This window comes from Aphis gossypii, chromosome 2, assembly GCF_020184175.1.
Source record: "Aphis gossypii isolate Hap1 chromosome 2, ASM2018417v2, whole genome shotgun sequence".
Taxonomy (NCBI): domain Eukaryota; kingdom Metazoa; phylum Arthropoda; class Insecta; order Hemiptera; family Aphididae; genus Aphis; species Aphis gossypii.
Genome location: NC_065531.1, coordinates 74,710,679 through 74,733,841, shown reverse-complemented (window position 1 = coordinate 74,733,841; position 23,163 = coordinate 74,710,679). Strand labels below are relative to the sequence as shown.

Genomic DNA, 23,163 nt, shown 5'->3' with positions numbered 1-23,163 from the left:
TTTCAATGTTGCTAGTTCTAAGATTGTTTTATCTAGATCAAAAAAATTTCCAATTTCATTTGTATTAGCCTAAACATCTCTAGAAAATAGATTTAATAATATAAACTGTGCAACTAACTCAAGTATTTTGAAGCCGTATTTCAACCTCATTTTAAATTCGGATCATAATTAATGTTGCATTGTATTTATGGGGTTTGTCAGATCGTAATTATTTCCTGAATAATTTTTTTTGTCATTTGAACTTTGATCCATAGGAAAATGATGAAGATCACAATTCTTCATTTTATTTTTACAATATACGATTAACCCATAATGGCATAATATCCATAGATCGATCAGTCGATGTAGAATGCGATGGTGTCTAGTATACTAAATGTGGGACTCAGATATACTACATGCATACAATACTATGTTAGATATTTAATTAGATAAGTTTATTTTATAATTTCAAAATATTTTAAACACTGAAAACTTTAGTAAACTTAAAAATTATTAACTATACCTAAGCACTATTTATATTTGTATTGTTCACACTAGCTTTATAAATGGGTTATTTTAGAAAATTATGACTACAAATAATTTTAAATAATAAAATGAAAAAATAATTAGTAATAGTAGGTATTAAATTTTAATCTAATTACTTCTTTAAATAATGAATACCTTTTTATCATCCTTTTATTTCACGGGGACTAAATCGAATTCATTAGATAATAGAGTATAGACTGTACAGTGTACATAATTTGGTTTCAATTATAGTTTGATTGATTAGAGTAATTATTTATAAACATTTGATGTCAGTAAACATCCTGTTATATTCATACATATAGCTACGATAAATAAATAATAATAATAGTAATACAACTTCAATATTTACTATTTTTTAATCATTAAAGAAAATAATTATACATAATATATTTTCTCAAATACCGCAGGTGCAAAAAATAAAAATTTCCTATACTCAAAAGTTTAATTGTTTAATGATAAGTTGATCAATTTTCGTACTTAACATAGAACAAAAAATAAAGTATTTACTTATTTATAAAAAAGTTTATATCTAAGTATTTTAAACATTAAAATAAGGATATTCTATAAAAAAATAATAGGTACTATTTTTCATTAGATAATATTAAGAGCAGAAGTAAGTAACCTTAAACTTAAATTCTCACTTAAGATTCTGAACCAGCTGACTACCTAGCTAATCTTATAATTGTACTTATATTTAGAATTAAATTATTTGGATAAATGAAAAATATGAGTTGACGGAATCAGAAAGAGAGCACAAAATGTCAAAACTGACTCTTACGCGTGTAGTCTAGACATTGTAGGTAATGTTTTAACTACTCGCTATTTATAAATATGTTTTTAAATTGATAAGTTCTATTTATTTTACACAAACAAGATTATAAAAATGTTATTTGAAATTATAATGTATTTGAATTTGAGTTTTGACTTTTTTTATTATATACAACAATAATTGAACACATAAGCCAAAATAATTATAAAGGTACATCTACAATAGTTTTAATTTATCAGCCTATTATTTCAGTTGTCCAATATTATAAGTACTATACTGCACAGTGACATTTTCAGATTGGCACGTACTTAACAAAACACATAATTTAAGCTTACACACCTCATAATAATTAATATGCAATAGAGCGAAAAAAACAATTATTCAGTCTCTAAAAATTTTTTTCAAACAATTAGAATAATTTATACGTAGGTATTTATAAGTGATGGACAGATACAATTCAATATTATTGCAATGATAAATGTTATTGAAGACTTTGCTCTTCCCGATTGCGCTTTGTGGTCAATAAAAAATAATCAACTATATTAATTACCTATTGTATTAGCATACATATTTGGTCGTCAATATTTATACTACCCATGTCTTATATTTTATCTTAGCTACGAAAAAATATAATTTTTATCGCCACTGACACTCACTGTCTATATTTATTACGCGTAATACTTGATAACTCGTTCACTGAAAATATTTAAGTATAGATTAAAATATAACCATTTATCCACGTGAATGAAATCAATATGATAATATATTTATAAGTATATATTACATATAATGTGATAATTATTATATTATATCTACCGGCTAATGAATTCTAATTTTGTCCTCTTGTCTACAACCATAGGATATTTCACAGTTTTGGTTTCGTTTTCAAATGCATCAGTTGTTTTTTATTTACATTTTTAAACGTCTGTTGTAGTTGTTTCCTCGCTCTGTTAGTTTTAATTGCAGACTGCAGAGTTATAATAAAAATTACCATACGTCATATTTTTACACATATATTCCTTAGGACGAACGTAGGTATTATACTAATTAGTAATTTGTGTCAAAACACTCAAAACGATCGGCCCGCATAATGGACAGTACTCAAACAGAATTGCTTCATACTTAATTTTATCTCGTTGTATTGATAAGTAGGTAAGTAAATCAAGTCAAGTATTGAATTAAGTACATACATAACGTACCTGAATTAAGTAATAACATGACTTATAAGATCAAAATGTTAATAAAAATTATGTGTATAATACATTATAGGTATAAATGGTATAATAATATAGTAAATTGACTGACTCAGAGTTCAATGGATTTAATACTTCTATAAGTCCTAAGTCTATAATTGATAGTCTATCTATGAATTGTGGTAAATATATTAAGCAAGACTCCAACAAAAAAAATCCAGTTCAGTTCGGTGGTCCATTAATGTGCATTGTATAACTTTCCACCGTTTAAGTGTAGCTGTAAAATTTTAACAATTATATAGTTATGTTACAAAAATACAAAATATCTGATAAAGTTTATTCATATAAATCATAATGTCAGATATCTATTATACATGACCAAAAAAAAAAAAAACGTTTTAAAAATGCTTGGTGTATTCTTTAATTTCAACATAGTAGGTATGTGACGAGAGCTTTCATTAAAAGTTTTTATCGATATATAAAATTATAGTTTTATTAATTTTTTCTTCAATATTTAGTTGAGCAACGGCCTATACGATTCATTATCGTTGATTAAGGTTAATCATCATTTAAATCATCATTCAACATCATTTAAACAGAATTGCGTTTACGATTGATTAAAACGCATGTATAAAGTATTTGTAGATATATTATAATATTATATACTCGCATGTGTTTGTAACTTTGTAATATACTCACTTAACAACGAATGTCAACGATAGATATTAACGAGTTTTTGAATTGAAAGTAAGTTAGGTTTTTTATTATCATTTATATCAACTGGTAACCGTAATTGTATAAGAGACTATACCTAGGTATATTTTAGCATAATATTATCACATGGAAAAAACACATGGAACGTTAACTTTAAAAGTCGTTTTTAAACATAAAATTAATTATTGTTACAGAAAATATTTTACTATAACACGGATAAAATTGTTCTTCCATGATGTCTAAGTTTAATGTAATGAAATTTATAAAGCTTATAAACAAATTATTTTCTGTTTTATTAACTATCAACAGTTATTATGATAATAATACTAAACATATTAATATAATATTATTAAACCGTTTAATATACCACGCTTATTGTCGTTAATAGTGAATCGTAAAGATATTACGGGTTATAGTACTTTGTATCTTGTGAGCGCCAGCATTCTGTAGAAAAAATTCTAACTCAAAACTCTCTAAAATGTTCAATAATCGACACCGGGACTTGGCAAATTATTTTTTCGAGTTGCGTTACCAACGAATCAAGTAATGTAGTTATCTTTTTATAATATTTAATTATATTTAGGATGTACCTATATCTACTATTACTTATAGGAGCCTGTGTAAAATAAACTAAAATGCATTTGGAAAATAAAGTGTTCGTTGTCAGTGGTTTTCATAAAAAAAAATTTAAATAAAATAATGTTTATTACCTATACTAGTATACTGTATATACATATCATATAATATGTGTGTTATAGTGCACACCAAAGATCCTAAGCCATGGACCACAGACAACGTGGTACTGGGCCATGGACGCTGGTCGGAAATCTAAGATAAGAGCCGGTAAATTTTAATTCATGCCATTTGGCACCAACATCGAGATTCTAATATTACATTAAAAATTTTAATAATTTTAGTTAGATTAGCTAGATGATTAGGTTCTGTTCTGGATAAGTGTTCGGAAAGACTATTAATTGTCCAGTAGTCTCCAAAATTGTACTACGATACTATTGCTGGGCTTTCTGACAACATATCTATGTAACAAGCCTTTTAAAATTATTTATTATTTTTTTTTTTGAAAAATAAATTAAATGTTGACTTTGATTTGAAGCTAAAACTAAGCAATGTAATCCTAATATCAACTCTCTAGTGAGAAACGAATAATGCTAAAATTTGAGTTAGGTAATTTTTTTTTTAACTTTGACCACTTATTTTTGAATGGGATATAGAATAAATTTCTTTTCTTTTTTTAAAAACTATTTTTCAATTTTTCTTGTTATACATAAATAGTTATCCATTTGTATGTGTGTATTTTTACCTGTATATTAAGTTAGTAGGTTTAAATTTGCCTTTTTTACAAAATTGGTAGTCTGCACAATTCAAAAAGCCAAAAAGGTTAAGATAATTTAACTTTATATTAGGTACACATCGATCTGTAATATCCTACAGGCTACAATGAACAAAAATAGGACTACTTTAATGTGATACGTTTGGTTTTTCTTGCAGTTAATGAAATTATAATTTATAGTATATTTCTTGCTAGTCAATATGTTGATATGTCCAATGTACACATATAGTTTATATTATATTGAAGACGGCGAACGATCGCTGATAATGATGATAGGTTTGCCGCCAAGTCACACAACAACGCGCAAGGTACACACACACACACACAAAATTATTTATATATACGATCAATCACGAGTTTATTTTAATATTTTACATACCTACGCTGTGTTACGGTCTGCGTGTCACTTCCAATCATTGCCATCGCCGCTGCAGTTAGATTGTATAATGTATACAGGGTGATTTTCCAAGCACGCTCTCTCCCAGCCATTTTATCCCTTAACTATGTATGAATGTATATCTATAGGAACTTAAAAAAATTAAAAACTATAACGTTTTAAATATTAACTTCAACTTTTAAGCTACTTAAAGAATGTGCCAGGTGACGACACAGTAATATTTCTTACTTTGTTTGAAAATATTTTGAATATGTTTTATGTAATTATTTTTTTTTGTTTGTAGTTATCTAAACCAAAATTCAAAATAGTATTTCCTGAGTTATTAATCTTTATTTAACAAGGAAAGTAGTCCAAAATATTTGGTTGGTTTCAAATGATAAATTGATGCTTTAACAGTTTATAAAATAAATATAATACATTATTAATTAGTTTAGAACATATTATATAATAATTATTATAGCTGATTAATGTTTACAAACAATAAAATACTAATAAATTAATATTAATATAATATTGCTATAATCTTCGAATCTTAAAAGCTTATAAGTATTTGAAGATGATCACTAGTACACTTAAAAAGAATTAGAGTTTGACCAAATACTATAATATATAATATAAATGATAAAATGGGATTTATCGTGCGCAGCGAATCACTCTGTATGTATACACAATACATATCCAAACACTATCATTATTATGTGTATGCATTTAAATAATCCGACCTAAGGAAAATGAGAGTATCTAAAGAATCTATATCTTCATATGTAAGAATAAATTAGTTTAAAATTATTATAAAGAAGGCGTTTGTTACTTTGTTGTGCAACGCAAAACTATATACATAATATTATACTTAATAATAACATATATTATACAGGTATTTGATGATGTAGGTATTCCTTGTGAGTTGTAATGTGCAATTATGGATATTTCTTCTTCAGTTTTTTTTAACATCCAAAGAGATAATCAAACAGGATACGTACAATTATTACAATATACGTCCAGTGTTTAAACTAAACATTTGCGACGAACGTCAAACATAGTATAATACTATAATATAACGTGTAGGTTAGCTGTTAGATATTAAATGTAATATTATAGATACTACATATTTATATCACTTATGAACATTATTATCAATTGTTTATAATAGTCTATGTAAGCAAATTTCACGGCTGTTTTTTCTTGAATTTCAGACTTTTGATTCTATCTATACATATAAAAATGCAATTAAATTAAAAAACTTATTTGTTGAGCAAAATAATTTAATTGGATTCTGGAAAAATCTATTGTCAGCTGAACTTTGATATTCTTTTTAATCATTGCCCATTCACATTAGTCATAATAGATCACAGCGGTATTTGCGCCAAAAATAAAATTGTTCAATTGAATACGATACAAAATAATAACTTGTAATCATTCAAATTTGTTGTTTCTCTTATAAGAACTTGATTGCAAGTTTTGGTTCTAGCACGCATATCGGCATGATTAAAAATAGGTGCGCGAGTAAAAATATATTTTTAATTCAATACAATTATTTTAAAAATGCGTTTTTATTATCACCATATTTTTATTTTTGCATTTTTTTCCTCGCAATATTGTTTTTAATTTACACTAATTATCTATTATCTCGAGTAAAAGAAAATGTTTTTCTACATATTATGTACGTTGAATATTATCATTGAATTGCTTGGCTATATAGCCTAATAGGAACTAGGCAGTAGGTATATTTATATTTAATGAAAGGTCCTTGGTCTTATTTGAAGAAACTTATTAGAGATAACCAAGTCCATATTTACAAATATTTGTACAAAGAAATATTGTTCAACTCAGTATCAGTTTTTCTGTTGATTTCACCATACATACGTTCCATTAGGTATTAATTTATTCATACCTATAATAGTAATACGATTAATTAGTGTCTAGTACTCTAGTGCCCACAAATGATTAATGATGAAAAAAATGGTTAACAAAATTTCTTGAGACATGGATGGGACTAAGTGAGTTTCAAAAAAATTATTTTTTTATTTTATCTACTTCAATGTCATATTTTATAGACGTATAAGTTTAAAACAAAAATTTTAAGTTTTTGCAAGTACAAATTTGAATTGTTTGTCAATTTTATATTTTCACCTATTGTATATAACAACCGGAAACATTATACTTATGCTAATTTATAGTGAATCGTGAACTCATTATAAAATAATTCTTTCTAATAATAATTATATTATTTGCTATCAATATAGACGATAATAAATAGGTATGTTTAAAACTGAACTTAATTTTTGAGTGGTCGCAATACAAAAATTACAGGAATTATCATTAAAACCATATAGATGTTTGTTTAAAAGTCATTATTTTCTGGTTTCAGAAATGTGGATCACGTCAAGTGTAATGGACAATCTCAACCAATGTGAGTCCGCTTTTAATTGCTTTGCGCATTTTGTCTATATTGTCTCATGCTTGAAAATGATAAATTATGTATGTACGACTGTCTTATTATCTTGTTGCATATAAATATATCTTATTTAAATTTTTCTGCTATTGAAGTTAAAAAATGTGCAAGCTCATTTGTAATTGCTATATATTTTTTAAAAGTTTTAACATTTGATAATACATAAATTAGATTTTCAGAGATAAATTTTAGCTCGATACAATAGTAAATATTTTTATAGGTTTATCATATTTTAGGTTATGTTTAATTAACTCAAATTTAAAATTAAATTATAATTTTGATAAAATGATAAATTTGATAGAGTATTGACAATCTAAAGTCAAATTGAGTAATTGAAAAATATATAACATAATATTATACAATCTTTGAAATTTCGAATTGTTGTTGTTTCGATGAAAGATGGTATGATTTATAATATTATGTTTATAGAGTTTATTAATATATTTAATCTCATAGAAACTAATATTGATTTATCGTTTATAATTTATTACTACACGTTTTTCTGATAATAAATTTGCCTGTTAAGACATTTTGAAATGTGGTTCAAAAAATAGGTACATTTTTTAAAAGATTTAATTTCTATTTCAAACACCTATAAAATTGTACTACGAAATGTCAATATAAAACTATATTGAAGACATTTATTAATGATCTTTTTTTTTTTAAATTTAAATTCATTGCGTACGGTACAGAGCAGTAATGATAAAACGCAGCTGTGCGTGATAAAATTTTGTTAACCTTGACATTGACTTTCAATTGAACAAAGTTTAAAGAGGAGAGGAAAATGTAATATAATATATGATAATTATACATTACCCTTTTATTTGGTTTTAATTATGTTGTGTTTATATTCATAAATTATAATTATTTCTTAGTATGTGATGCAAAATTATTCATCGTTTTGAATATCACGATAGTAAAAAAAAAATGTAAAATTAATGTACTAATCAGTTGATAAATGCAAGGTTTCTTATAAGATTAATGTAATGTATTTGTAATTCTTAATATTTTTGATAATAGATAATGTAGGTGCTTTTATGAAAATGTGATTATAAAATATAAAATTTTATATCTATAATTATTATATTTCTATAAATTTAAAACATGTAAAATATATTACAATAGATATTGGTTAATTCATTTATATAAGTATGCAATTTACAAATGTATGGCTACAAATAAGTATAACATTAGACAAACATGAAAAGTAAATTTTTATACATCTATTATCTAATATACCTAAGTAATATAAGTTATACTCATTAAACATAAATTATTTATTATTTTAAAATATACATGTCTATATTTGTAGGCAATTTGATTTATATGTAAGTAGACATATAAATATAATATTTACTACTACTCTATAAATGCTATATTTTGTAATTTAAACAGTTTTTATGAGAAAATAATGTAAAACCTGTATAGTAGAATAAATTGGAAAATCTTTTCTATACACGAATATATTATTTCCATTTCAAATCGGTAGATAAAATTCTGATTTTGATCATTATGTTCATCGCAGTATTTAGATTCATTAGACATATACATTCGCAATCTGCACTCGGCAGTTCGTTTGAGTATGTTACTTAATATTCCACAAACAATGTGAATATAATAACATTTACAATAATAGTAGATACGTACTAGGTAGTTAAAAGTCATAACCAATAGGTGTATTATAAAATAATACCTACATAATTCTGTTTACGAGATCAATGAGATTTGTTAATATTTAAACTATCACAATAATATATTACACATTGTTACAATGTTGTACACAACATAATCTAGTGAAACGTGACTATAGACTTGCATTGTTTTTTTTTACAATATTGGAGTAAAATTATAAAAAAATATTTATTATTTTAGTTTAATTTAAAGTTAATGTGATAATGCGTTAACAAGGATTATCTATATGTATAAGTATATTAACTAATATTTAGTAAAATATATTAGTGTCAAAAGATCTATTTTTATGCCCAAATATTTATTTAAGCAATAATAATATTTTCACAGCAGTAATAATCTAACACTGTATTTAATAACATCATCGAGACAAGGTAAAGTTAACTAATTTTACTAGAAAAAAAAAATCAAAAATTCATTTAGAAAAAATTTAGAAAAAATTTACTTACTTATATACTTAGTTCGATTTTACGCTTATTAATTAATTATTCATGTTCTTAATTAACTTTCCAAGGTCTGAATATACTTAATAGGTACACAAATTAAAGATGATAATGGTTAGTACAAAGTATAAGCTTATATTATTAGGTACTGGAAATGTTCGGTATGTATTTCCGGTAGATTCCTATAGTAATTATTATCACAATTATACCAGAAATACCGCCACTATATCGTCTATATCCTTTATTATTGTGTACCTATGTATATTAGCTGCAGTGTGGATGCTGGAGTTTCGTCTAAGTACGCGTAACGAACGTCGTCTCATAGTAGACTCGCGAGTAACCGTTTCGAGGTCAGACGATGTCAATATGCCCATTATACACATCATAACTCTATACAGAACGCGATCAAATTTTGCGTAACGAAACCGACAGGCGCGTTACGCGTTATCGAGGTCTCGCGGCAATGTGACACTGCAGTCGATTTTGATTATCTTGTGTAAAATGCGTATGTGGTCGGTATACTTAGACGACGCGAATAAAAGATTTCGAGTGTGAAATGAGTAAAACGAAGGTCCGTGAGGAACACCGTGGTCATCAATAAATGGAAGAGGGGAGGAAATCAAACCACGTGCCGTGGTGACGTGGGCATGTTCTGTTCGCGAATGCCACAGTGGGTGATGTAGGCGATAAAGTGACCGCATTGTTATATGCAATTTTTTTGTACAATGATATTAGTTTAGAGACGCGAGCTCAGTTAATTTTACCGATACTTTTTTTTTTACTTGGTGCGCCTTGATAATATTAATATTATTAAACTGAAAAAATATTATAAAATGTAATAATACGAGGTACCTAACAAAAAAAAAAAAATAAACGTAAATTTAACGTAAAATACATTAAACATTTTTTTTTTTATTATAAAACTCCCATCACTTGTGTTACGAGTATATAATATCAAGATAAATAATTAAAATATGAAATTTATTTGATAATCTTCATTTGTCGTAGGTAGATATTAGGGCACTAGGTATACATTTTTTTTTCGGTTTTCGAGGTTCCGCGGGACAGACGCTTGGTCCGGCCTTAGCTACAGTAGACGGTCACCGCGGACGTTTCCCGATTACGTTTCAAGCCCGAAATATATATTTTTATTTGCGTCTCACGCGTGTATACTATAATATATATTAGAGTATATATATATATATATTCATACGGAGTGGTCCATTTAACTGACAGTCACTAACTCTTTCAGTGACTGAAATAATAATTTTAAGCATTTATAAAACGGAAACTGCGGTAGGTATAGATATACTTTAGCTTGCTTACCTAAATTTCTAAAAATATTAATGTTTTAAGTATCGAATAGTTTTTTTACTTGTTTGTTTAGTTTATTTAAATAATAACATTTTAAAACTCAGATAACAACTTTTGCTAAGTACCACTTACTATTTTAATTTCGCTTGTCTACGTTATGTATATATTGGTTGATAATTTAATAATAATAAAAAACATAGTTTGCTTATAAAAGTGTTAAAAAACAATTTAAAACTTATGGTAGAAAATAATAGATTTTTTAGTCAAATTGCATAGTTTTAATTCGTTAAATATTTCAAACTTAAATAATTATAACAACGTATTTTCTCTTCATTACAATGCACCTAAATAACTTTCACTCACCATCGAGTTTATATGATTTTTAATGATTAGATTGGCGATCAGTTCTCAACAGTTACCTATATCACAAGTTAAAGTTCTATAGAGATACTGTTTTTCACTAATTTATCTATTTGCAGTTTATCACAAAAATATGATAAGTAACAGAGATATATAAACTTGGGAATTCTTAGGGTGGAATGGTTTGGAATTTAATAACCCAGTTTACCTTAAAGTACTATATTCTGAGCTAGTAAGGATCCATACAAGTTAAGCTCAAACATTAGAAAGGTTTAGTTGAAAAAGTTTAGTGTATTCAAAGAAGTTTTCTATTTGAGTCAATAGTCAAATAAAAATTTATAATATGTTATTATCAAATTTAAATTGAAAAATCTAGAGTTAAGGAGAAAGTTTATTAATGTATTATGGTCTAATAATCTTTTAAATGGTTAAGAAAATTGTTCTGAAACCTTGGAGTTGATTAAAATTAATGTTCCAAAGTTTTCTCATAGTTCTGCTAACTTGTTCTATACACTGTCAAATCATTGTAAATATCACTTTTGGACTCGAGTCATTACTTAATAGGTTATTATAAAGTCTTGTAATGAGCTAAAAAATGTTGATTTTTTTCTATGATCCTAAAATCGAGTAGAAGTCAACTGCAATATCCTGTTGATATTATAATTTGTAATTTGTATTTTAATTTGTTTTTTGTTCAACATTTTTTTTCTGTACTGTATGCTTTTTTTGCGTTACATTTGAAATAAATAAATACAATCATGAAAATCGATTCTGGATTGCTGCTAATAACAGATCACTCCGTAGAACATTACTAAATTGTATATTATCGTAGATATATTATATATACTCGTAACATATTATTATGTGCACGTGTGCAGTATAGGTCTACCGTACTATACATAAGCGCACGCAGTGGGTGAGAATGGAGCATGTGTGGTTATAGTGGTGGAGTGGGACGAAGGGGTGTTTTGTCGGTCCGGGTAAGAGGAGAAGTCGCGCAGTCCTCTGGCCACCGTCCAGGATATGCGCGACATTGCGTGCGTCACAGGCTGTCTCGTTTGTCCCGTTTCCGAAAGCCAAGAGTCTCAAAATTATAACAATTTGGCAACCGGCGCGCAGTGCTATATAACGAAGCGACTGCAGAATAGCGCGTGCATAGTATAGTGGGCCTATATCGGATTGTAGGTTAATCATAAATCGAGTGTTGAGCGTGAACTAGGTCGACCCCCCTTTGATGTGCGCCTTGTATATTATTATTATTATTATTATTATTATTATTATTATTATTACTATTTAAGTCAGTACGAGACAAAATAAATAATAAAAAAAATTTAAAAACGGTGGTTGACGTTTATGCGAATGTGCAATATATGTGTACTGTGTATATTATTATTATTATTACGATGTGTGCCGAACGTCCCGAGGAATATGCGCGTGCATTGCATATATTATGCACTTGCAATTCGCGTATATAGTAATCAACGCGCGCAATGGAGCTCGTTTAAAAAAAAAAAGAGTTTCTAATTTGCATAATAATAAATAGATATGTGATTTTCACCACAACAGATAACCGAAAATAATATTTATAATTTGAACTTAAGTTGCTACCTATTTAGCTATGTGGGTATTCAATTATTTTGTCGGTACTTTATCGAATTCGAAACATATATAATTTTTTGGGATGGTCGATCCGTCGTAATCACATTATTCCACATTATTAAATTAATTGAATTTAGACAAAGATTATACATTTATTATAATATATAATTATTAAAATATATGTTTTTCATTATTATATTATTATTTTTAGTGAATGATACCGTTACTACAACGTCCAATTAGAATATAATTAAATTGGTAAATATAGTTGTGTATCCGGTGGTTTAAGCGTGCTCAGATACTTATTATCAATGACTATACAGAGTATTCACGTTTAAATTTATACCTAAGTTCTATGTAACAACTATTTGGAAGAGGTTTAGAGGTAGAAGTATATGTTTTTTTAACCATCACTCTTAATACCTATCAATTATTTCTCGATAGTGGGCCTCAAAGTGTTTTTTACAAAATTATTGGTTTATACAACTAAAATGATCTAATTTTTTCATTTTCGACACTTATCCACATATCAAGTATGCGTTTAACATTAATATTCTAAACAAGTCAAAGAGTATAATAAATATATTGCAATTTTTTTTTGTGCTTTGTAATAATATATATATATATATAAATATATAATGTATATTTGACTGCTGGCTAAAACTGTATTATATTATTTATTATATACCCTGCACATTTATAAACCACAGCAATAACGTCTGATTACAGAAGACGTTTTTGAATTACTTATGATATAACTACGTTTTGATAAATTAACTGGTTTAGTAAAATCACATAATACACGTAAAAGTTCACGTGATGTCCTGCGGATAACGTGACTATAAACGATTTTGAATCCACTTAATTCAAATTAAAATACTATACTTTAAAATATTATCAATATTCGATTTTTCAATAAAAAAGTATAGTTTAATAAAATAATTTGTTAAACAAAATGTATTTTTTTTTTTTAATTTCCATTTAATTATTCAATTATATAGTTTATTATGGACGATCTCAATAAAGTTTATATACTTTCGACAACGTAATAAAATTAAGTTTATCCTTTCACTTCTTTTTTTTTCAAAAATAATTTTTTCTCGCACCTATAATTTACCGGTTATAACCTATATGCTATAACTATCACGTTAACTATAATTTATAAAATAATATTAAAATTATTATATTATATTATATTATATAGTTTCAACAATTTAAAATCTCAACTTGAGTATAATTATTTAGTTCAAAGAATCTATCTTCGTATGATTTACTGGGAATACCGGGTGAGTAACGAGTGATACACTGAATAGTTAACACATTTTAGTGAAACACTGAGTAATAAAATATTTTCCTATTGAATCATTACGAAATAATAAAATATTTAAAACGAATAGATAATGCATTGAAAGTTATGAAGTTATCATTGCAATAAAATATATAACAATAGCTTGAAATAACGTTAACTATAGATTCTTTATTTATAATACACTTAATTGTTATTACTAGTATACATACACGATGGTCGATAGGTAATAAATACTTTTAATTCTTATAAGTAAACGTGTACACAAATTATTTACATTTTTTAAGTGGTATAGCATATTGTATTCTAGAAAATCTTTATTCGAAATATTTACCAATACATGTAAAGTATTTTTGGTCACGATCTACTAAAAATATACTTCGCCTTTGAGGATCGACTTCCATACATTTTTTTTTATTATTATTGAATAACTATAATTATTAAGAAACATAAAGCGCGCGGCCTTAAAAATAAATTCTAACATGATCGACTTTGAAATTGTCCGAGATCGACTGTTTGGCTACCCCTAATGTATAGTATTAATTATTATACTTTATAGTTTATACTAATTAAAAAAAAAAAAAAATGAGTATTTTAAATGTTCTATCTACGATCCAAGTAGAGATATCTTGTATAACTTTTTCTGGCAGTCGGTATAATGTAGGTTTTAATTTTACGCTTTAATATTTTTTAATCAAAACCACATAAAAAGCAATACTTTGCTGTAGTTCAATTATGTTAAGATAATATACTCGTAAGTACAATGTTTCTGTAGGTATTAAATTAATAAACCAAATGATGATTATTAAAATTCTATTTGTACAAATGTCACACATTGGTTAGACAATATCACATCAATAGAACAACAGAACTTTGTATTCTTCTTAAAATGTTTTTATTTAATACTTATAATATTATAGTTTTGAAATTGCACTAGGATAACCATAATTATATCCATATTAGTTTTATTTTCTACTGTAATTTTCATGACGTAAAAATGTAATAAATGTATGTTCGCTAAAAAATTGAATACCTACATACTTTACGTTTATATGCTAATATTGTGATATACATAAACCTTATACCTAATATATTTTATATATATGTATACATATATATATTATATAAATATTTTTTTATTTTATAAATAGCTTGTTTTTATCATAAATTATAATATTAAAAATTAGTATCTACTGAAATACGATTAATGATTATTTTAATTTGAAGAATAATACAGATTTCATGGGTAATTGAACTTAAATTACAATAATAATTTAGTATTTAATTAATATTATATTTAAAATGTTTTAATTAAATAAAAAATAAAACTATATTGCATTAAATAAAGATTAAATAGAAACTTGTAAAATATACGAAATATGTAGAAAGTATTAAAATATCTAAATACATTTTATAAACTTTATATGTGATTATAATATGATCATTAGGTACTAGGACTTGGATTTTAAAGCATATGTTTCTTTTTTTATATATGAGTTGGAAATCTAATTTTTATACATAAATTCGTTTCACGTCACTTTGATTTCAAATAAACCAATATATTTTTGCTTTTTTTATGTAAATGTTTTTTCAATTATTTTAGCTGTGGAATTTCTGTATATTTATTATGCTATTGTAATAAAAAAAAAAAAAAAATTAATAAGAAATGTAAAAACTCAGAATCCGGACTAAATGGTTGTATTGGATTATTATTGTTTTCATTATCGGCTTGATTATTAAATGTATGAAACTTATAGAATATCATTTTCGTATAGCCTGCAGTAACTACACGGTCAGTACCTAAGCTTATAACATCAATATCGACCATTTTAAAATTTAAGATTTAGTGTTGTAATTTTAAACCTCTTGTATGAAGTATGACTATGATGCACCGATCACTTTAGTGGATGTAGAGAGTTCGTTTTGAATGTATAAAAATATTCTGTCGGGCAATAGAGTTAGTTTCACAACTGCAAATCTAGGGAAATACATGGTATAGGTACCTAGTTAATTAATTTTTTAAATTTTTTTATTCATTTTTATAACTAGTTCATGTTAATTTTTTATTTTGTTTTTTTAAAAATGTTCAAAACAATCGTGTGTTTATAGTTGCTATTATTATGCTTTAAAATCCAAGCCCTAGTTATTACATTGACTGTGTAATCGAGAATAAGATCTATATTTATTTACTAAGATTGATAACCCCAAACATAAGATTTATTAATTTATATGTCTAAATGTAAATTTGTAAAATGATTATATTTAAAATATTTGGCTAACAAATTAACTATTCTATCGATTCCATTAACTTTTCTAATAGTTAAGAAATTAGTTTTAAATTATTTTTTAAAAGATTACTGAAACTTATTTAATTATGTATTATGATTTATGACCATAGTCTATGATTCCCACTTTTAGTATGGTATTATTAATTACATAGGTTAGTTACTTTTTTAACTATATTAACATCTAAAATATATACATATATGTTAAGTATTATATTATATTTTAAATAGGTAAAAACATAACATAATTCAAATATTTAAGTTACATAGATGACAGGTAGATATACAAGTATACAATACATTGTTATGTTTATGCAGTGTCTATTGTCTATTATATATTAAATAAATATTTTGTTTGATGTTAACAAAATATGTGTAAGTTAAGTGCTTACCAATTTATAATTTTTAAATTGTTTCATGTAATAATATTACATACCTATTATGTTTATAGTACAAATCAGCACTTCTACTGTGGTACGCGGCACTTTGGGGGACCGCTAAGGTTCTATTATTATAGTGGCTTCGACCTTGACACATAACGTGATATATTTTGTAAAAAAAAAAGGTATTCAAAAGAAAATTGGTAATGGGGTTTATGATTTTTAAAAATCTTTCATCGCGGGTCCGTATTTTATGAAAGTTTAAGAACCACTAGTATATAATATATATGTCACTATAGACTATTAAAATATGAGGTAAAGAGTATTGCAAAACTATACTTATAATCGTACTTTAAATGACGATAATGCTTTTATTCATATATAATATTTTCTATTTTGTATCGCTAAGATTAATCACATGAAATAGATAGTTCATTTTTGTATTAATGTAAACAATCAAAATCTTTTATATTGTTTAAAAAAAAACTTAAAACCGTTAAAGCAACAAAAGTAACTACCTAATTAAATTTCGCAATGAAAAAAAATAATAACAGAGATATCGTGAAAAGTGGAAATTATTTGAAACTTATGTAATAGTTATTAAAATTTCATTCAGCAACAGTTTCCTTATTAATTTGTATTATATATCTGTGAGTATTACATAATTTAGCCTATTCATCAAAAATTATTATTTATTCAATTATCATATTATAAGAGGGTGAGGATAATTAAAAGTATGAATAAACAATAAATGTATTTAATGATCCATTCAATATACTTTTCCTTATATACATATATTTATTATTTATAAATATGTAAACAAAATAACAAACTATAATAATTCTTTTACATAATATAAATTGTTTGAAAAAAAATATTTTAACAAATTCTTTATAATTTAAGATGTGCATATAAACAACATCTCGATAAAATAAACTGTAAAAAGGGACAATATTGTGACTTAAGTAGATGACTAAAAATTTAAGTGATATTCATATTATTTTAATAACTTTATTTTATTTCTAAATAATAGAGTAAAAGATACGAGTACATCACTACATTTTATTTGAACCTAGGTAATTTTTGTTTATTGCCTAAAACATTTGTACTTACATAAGATATTTAGATAAGGTTAATAAATTTACAAGAAAATTAACATTTTTATTTTTTACTCATGACTTAATGAGTTCGTTGGGTTTTACTAAAATAAATATAATGTATCTGTCTCGATTCATTTAAAATTGTAAAGTAATTTCGTATGTTTTCATTTCACTGAACCTTTTAAACATATTTAAAAATATACTTACTCTCATACAATTATAATATGTAAAATAATAAGAACTAGGATAGAATAAAAGTGACAGTTTTGTTAATGCCCTTGTAAAGTTTCATGTATGATTAATGCATAATTTCATACAAATGGGCTGTGGGAGGACAAATTAATATTTTATGTAACTGGATTATTAGTTTGTCTATAAACTATTGAAAAACGTGGGAAAATGTTGTTTATAACGTGGCAAGTTACCAATAACATTTAGTCAACGATAAGATGATTTACCTATGTTCTTAATTGATGGATATTGAATTCAATAAAAATAGAGTAAACATGTTCACTATACTTTTATAGAAATATAATCATAATATTTTTGATTTGATTTGTCTATGTCTTAATAAGAGTACTATATAAATAAATAATAATTATTAATGAACTTATTAACGTTTTATTAAATAAAAAAAGGTAGTGCAGACATCTGACAAATAATGATGGATGTACACTTTTTTTTTTGGTTAAAATTCATCATAATAATAAATAATTAACTTTAAAGGTAGTTGCTGGTTAAAGTATTGACTTATTGAATAAAAGTTTTAAAAGTTAATTTAATAAATATTATTACATATATTTATAGTATGTTTATTAGTAATGTTTATATTATATTATAGTTATATTTATAATATTATATAGGTACCTAAGTTCAAATAATATTACTTATGAGCGTCTATTTTATTGTAATATAATAGAGTCTTTAATAAAGTTATTCTCTTTTTTTAGGTAGTTTGACTAAATTGAAATTTTAAAACAATATATTTTTGATATTAATAGGTACAGACAACCAAGATTCAGCTCTAGGAGACAATACAGAAGAGTAGTATTCAAGCACGGCGAATGTAATGTTGTTCAAGGAAAAGTAGCTAAACGAAGAAGAAAATATTTACAGGTGAATATCATTTAAATTTTAAACACGAATTAATAATTATAAGCTATAGCCTATAGATAGTATTAGCTACTATTTAGTTAGGAATTTAATTATCGCATCTAAACGTTAGTTCTAGTAAATATATACGTTTTTTATACAAGAAATTTTATAAATAATTTTTCAATTCTATTTTGAAATTTTTGAACATTTGCACCAAAGACACCATATAGCTATGTACTTATTTTTTAAAACCAATTTAGTTAAATGAGTAAATATTTACATAAATAAATTAAAATATAAAGTAAAATAAACATTTCAAAATATGCTTATTATTTTAGTTTAAAAAAATGTATGTATATATATATATACTATAATTATAATAATTAATATGAAATAATATTTATGGTATATAATTATAATTTATTATATTAACGTACATAATTAATACACATCGCATTTTTTAATTAAAATTTTTTAAAATTTGAGCTCCAAATAAAATAATGTTAATAAAACGTGTTACTGTATAATTAGTTCTAATATTGAAAAAATGACCTTGAGTAAAATTGTGTTAAAATATTTATTTATTAAAATAATTTTTAACAATTTTCAATCATCACGTTTATTTTATTATATTTTTTATTTTATATTTAACAAATAAACTGAAAAATAAATTCTTTTTTTAAAATTACACAAAACTAATTAATCTTTTTATTCCATATTATACTGAGTATGTATGAAATACGAGGATTTATTTAACTATGTTTAACATTCAGTAATAATTTATCGATCTAAATGGCTATTAAATTGCATTCCCTTGATTTATTTTCAATTCTGAAAAAAAAAAATCAATAATAATTCATATTAGGTATAAATGTATAATACATGATATATTGCATAATACTAATTTATTATTATAAATTATTTTTATAAAAAAAATTAAAAGTAAAATAGTGGCCTTAGATATAGTTAATTTGCTATTAAAAATGAAATTATTTTTTAAATGTTCTCTGTTAAATTGTTTATCATAAGTGTAAAATCAAATTATATAAAACTAAATATGATATTTCTAATAAGCTTCGATTGTAGTGTTTAAGAATCCGATGTTTTAACATTGTTTTAAAATTTAAAATTTTAATATCAGATTAAAAATCCCGTCCTAATAGACTACTATCAACTCAAGTACCCTCAGAATCATAATTTTTTTTTGTTATATGAATTAATGTTGTCTCCCGACTGAGTACTGCGCTTGCCGTGTACTGCACACCAATTTCCTTGTCATCTTGGAGTCTAAATCACTAGCCTATTTTTAGTGTTGACATAGCACACTATTTTTTAAATGTATTTTTTTTTTACCAGCCTGCTGTCACTGCTGTATTTGAAATCTAGAGCGTGACAATGGCCGTGTATAATAAAAATTATTTTATCTCGTCAAACCCAAAACTGGATACCATCAATGCACAAGTATATTCATGAAAAATACAAAAATTAAAATGCATCAAAAGAACAAATAATGGTTAAACACAATCGTTTTTATATTGACATGATGAAAAATAAACGTCTTAACATTATATAGTGGCAATGTCCCAATATTTAATCCTATACCGCTAACATATTATTACCATAATTTGCCGTTATTATCATATACGCTTTTAGAAGTACTTACGTTTCATTTGTACAGAGGAATAGTAAATACATAAAGGTACTGTTTATAGGTATATCTATATTAACTGATACTCTAAGAGATTTTAAAATTAAAATTACCTACATAATTATTGTGTTATATTTGTATAACTTTCTCTTGACACTCACAACTTTGTACCGTATAATAAAATAAATATCCATTCATTAAAATTAAAATTGATTGTTTAAAACTGCACACTAACACTGATGACTGATTTTTATTTGACAAAATCAGAAGAATATATAATATTGCGATTCATCTAATAAATTAACTTTTTGTTTTTTAATTATTGAAACTTAAAACAAAATAAATACTTTGCTAAAATGTAACTTAAAATAAAAAGAATAAAAAAAATAAAACAGTGGTAGAAAAATTATTAAAATCATAATAAACATTATATTTTTGAATTTTAAATGAATATGAATTGTATTTATTGCATACATTGCACATTATTGTTTTAAAGCAATTTGTTTGTTCTTATTGTGTACTCATAATAGTAACAAAAATTATTTCTACGACATTTTTCTATGCTCCCACGGATTCACCTTGAACGCAAATAGTTTAGCTTAATATAAATTACATAATCTATAACTACATGATACTATTTTCAAATTATTTATTAATAGGATAATCATTTTTAATACTTTTAAAAATGTATTATTCAAATTTATCCGAAAAAAAATGTTCTTTATTCGCTTATAATAATTGTATGCCTTACTTGATAATACAATTATACATACATATATTATTATGATTAATAGATAATATTATACAACATACGTATAGTATAGTTTTGTACAACTTAATTGTTTTTTCCATCTATGTATATTCCGACAATAAGAAAAAAACTGTTTTGATCTTAGATTACAGAGTTTTACAATAATAATAATTTGAATATTAAAATTTTTTGATGATATGGATTCGTGTATCTATTTATATTTTTCTAATGTTCTAGGATATATTTACGACACTTGTTGATGCTCAATGGCGATGGACGTTATTAGTATTTTCAATGAATTTCATGCTCAGTTGGTTAGGGTTTGCCGTTGTATGGTGGCTGATCGCACTAAACCACGGCGATTTGGAACTCTCGGTAAGGGATAATAACTCAACGTGGGTACCATGTGTTCGAGAAATGTATTCTTTCACCTCGTGCTTTCTGTTCAGCGTCGAAACTCAGCACACAATAGGTAAACATTTAACCGTATTGTTTGGACGGATATACGATGCTATTATCTCATCGTTTTCCTTAAAACTGGGCGTTTATACACCTAATTTATTATAATATAATTGACTAAAGCTTACTAACGTACACAATCATTATTGTTTTGTGGTCCCTTGACATCCAAAACATCATAATTCGTATGTAATACCTACTTCTTGTTTGCGCTGTATATATCAGGTTATGGTTCCAAACACACAACCGAAGAATGTCCTGAAGCAATATTCATTATGTGTCTACAGAGCATAGTAGGCGTTATGATCCAGGCATTTATGGTGGGCGTAGTGTTCGCTAAGTTGTCCAGGCCAAAAAAACGGACGCAGACCCTGTTGTTCAGCAGAAACGCTGTAATTTGCCAAAGAGATGGCATTCTGTGTCTCATGTTCCGTGTGGGTGACATGAGAAAATCACATATTATTGAGGCACACGTTAGGGCGCAGCTAATAAAGAAAAAAGTGAGTATATTTAAGGTGATTCACCAAACATATAATCACCCCAATCGATTATCTCATTAACGAGTGTTCTGTAGCGATATAAACTTTTGTGAAGTTTAAAACGAGAAATCCTCCCCCCTTTTTTTGTTGCAAAATTATTGATTGTGTAAATCTTATAATTTAAAATTCAAACGAGTAGGTAGTTTTTTAGTTGCTTAAATTTTTATATTAAGGAAAAAAGTCCTTAAAAAATAATTTTGCAAAACTACAAAATAGATATAATATCGAATCTTGTATTTACTCGTATTATACTTTAACTAAGTTTATGAATATTGATATAGATTAATATATTTAATAATACTTTCAAATTACCACAGCCCAATCAGCCCATTATTATAGATCTATTATTCTTAATACAAAAAATTAAATAACTTAAAACTTTTATTCATCAACATTTTTAGAAAAATTATCTACTTAATAATTTACTATATTAAAAGATCGTCATTTAAATACAGAATTTTGCATTACAACCGAATTCTAATTACCAAATACAAAACTCTCAAAAATTTGAAAATATAGTCTTTATAAAAAAATTTTAAAATTCTAAAAACGGAATTTTTATATGCATTATTGAAAAACAAAAAGGGGATGGTATACTTGCTAAATCACATTAATTACACACGACGACCACATATTTAATCATGAAAGAATATGAAAATACATTATACAGTTATACTTTAAAATTGTCTTTTGGCAATTTTACGAACATGAATTAGATGTATATAAAATAGGTGCACCTAATAATAATTAAATTATTACATTAAATATTGTGCAAAAGGTATGATAAAATTTACCGA

General features: G+C 25.4%; 1 protein-coding gene across 6 annotated transcripts in view; it reads left to right on the top strand.

The window, feature by feature from the left end:
* The window catches only part of LOC114123005 (G protein-activated inward rectifier potassium channel 3-like), a 108,214-nt gene that overhangs the window by 82,257 nt on the left and 2,794 nt on the right, over nucleotides 1-23,163 (top strand). For 3 of the 6 annotated variants that reach the window (XM_050199143.1, XM_027985843.2, XM_027985846.2), the window contains exons 2-5: nucleotides 7,315-7,356; nucleotides 18,876-18,990; nucleotides 21,606-21,840; nucleotides 22,053-22,327. In XM_050199143.1, coding sequence (XP_050055100.1) covers nucleotides 7,355-7,356; nucleotides 18,876-18,990; nucleotides 21,606-21,840; nucleotides 22,053-22,327 — 627 coding nt within the window. In that variant the 5' untranslated portion in view covers nucleotides 7,315-7,354. Of the gene's footprint in view, nucleotides 1-6,777; nucleotides 6,944-7,314; nucleotides 7,425-18,875; nucleotides 18,991-21,605; nucleotides 21,841-22,052; nucleotides 22,328-23,163 lie in introns of those variants that run through there. The other 3 variants (XM_027985845.2, XM_027985847.2, XM_027985844.2) reach the window with 3 other exon arrangements.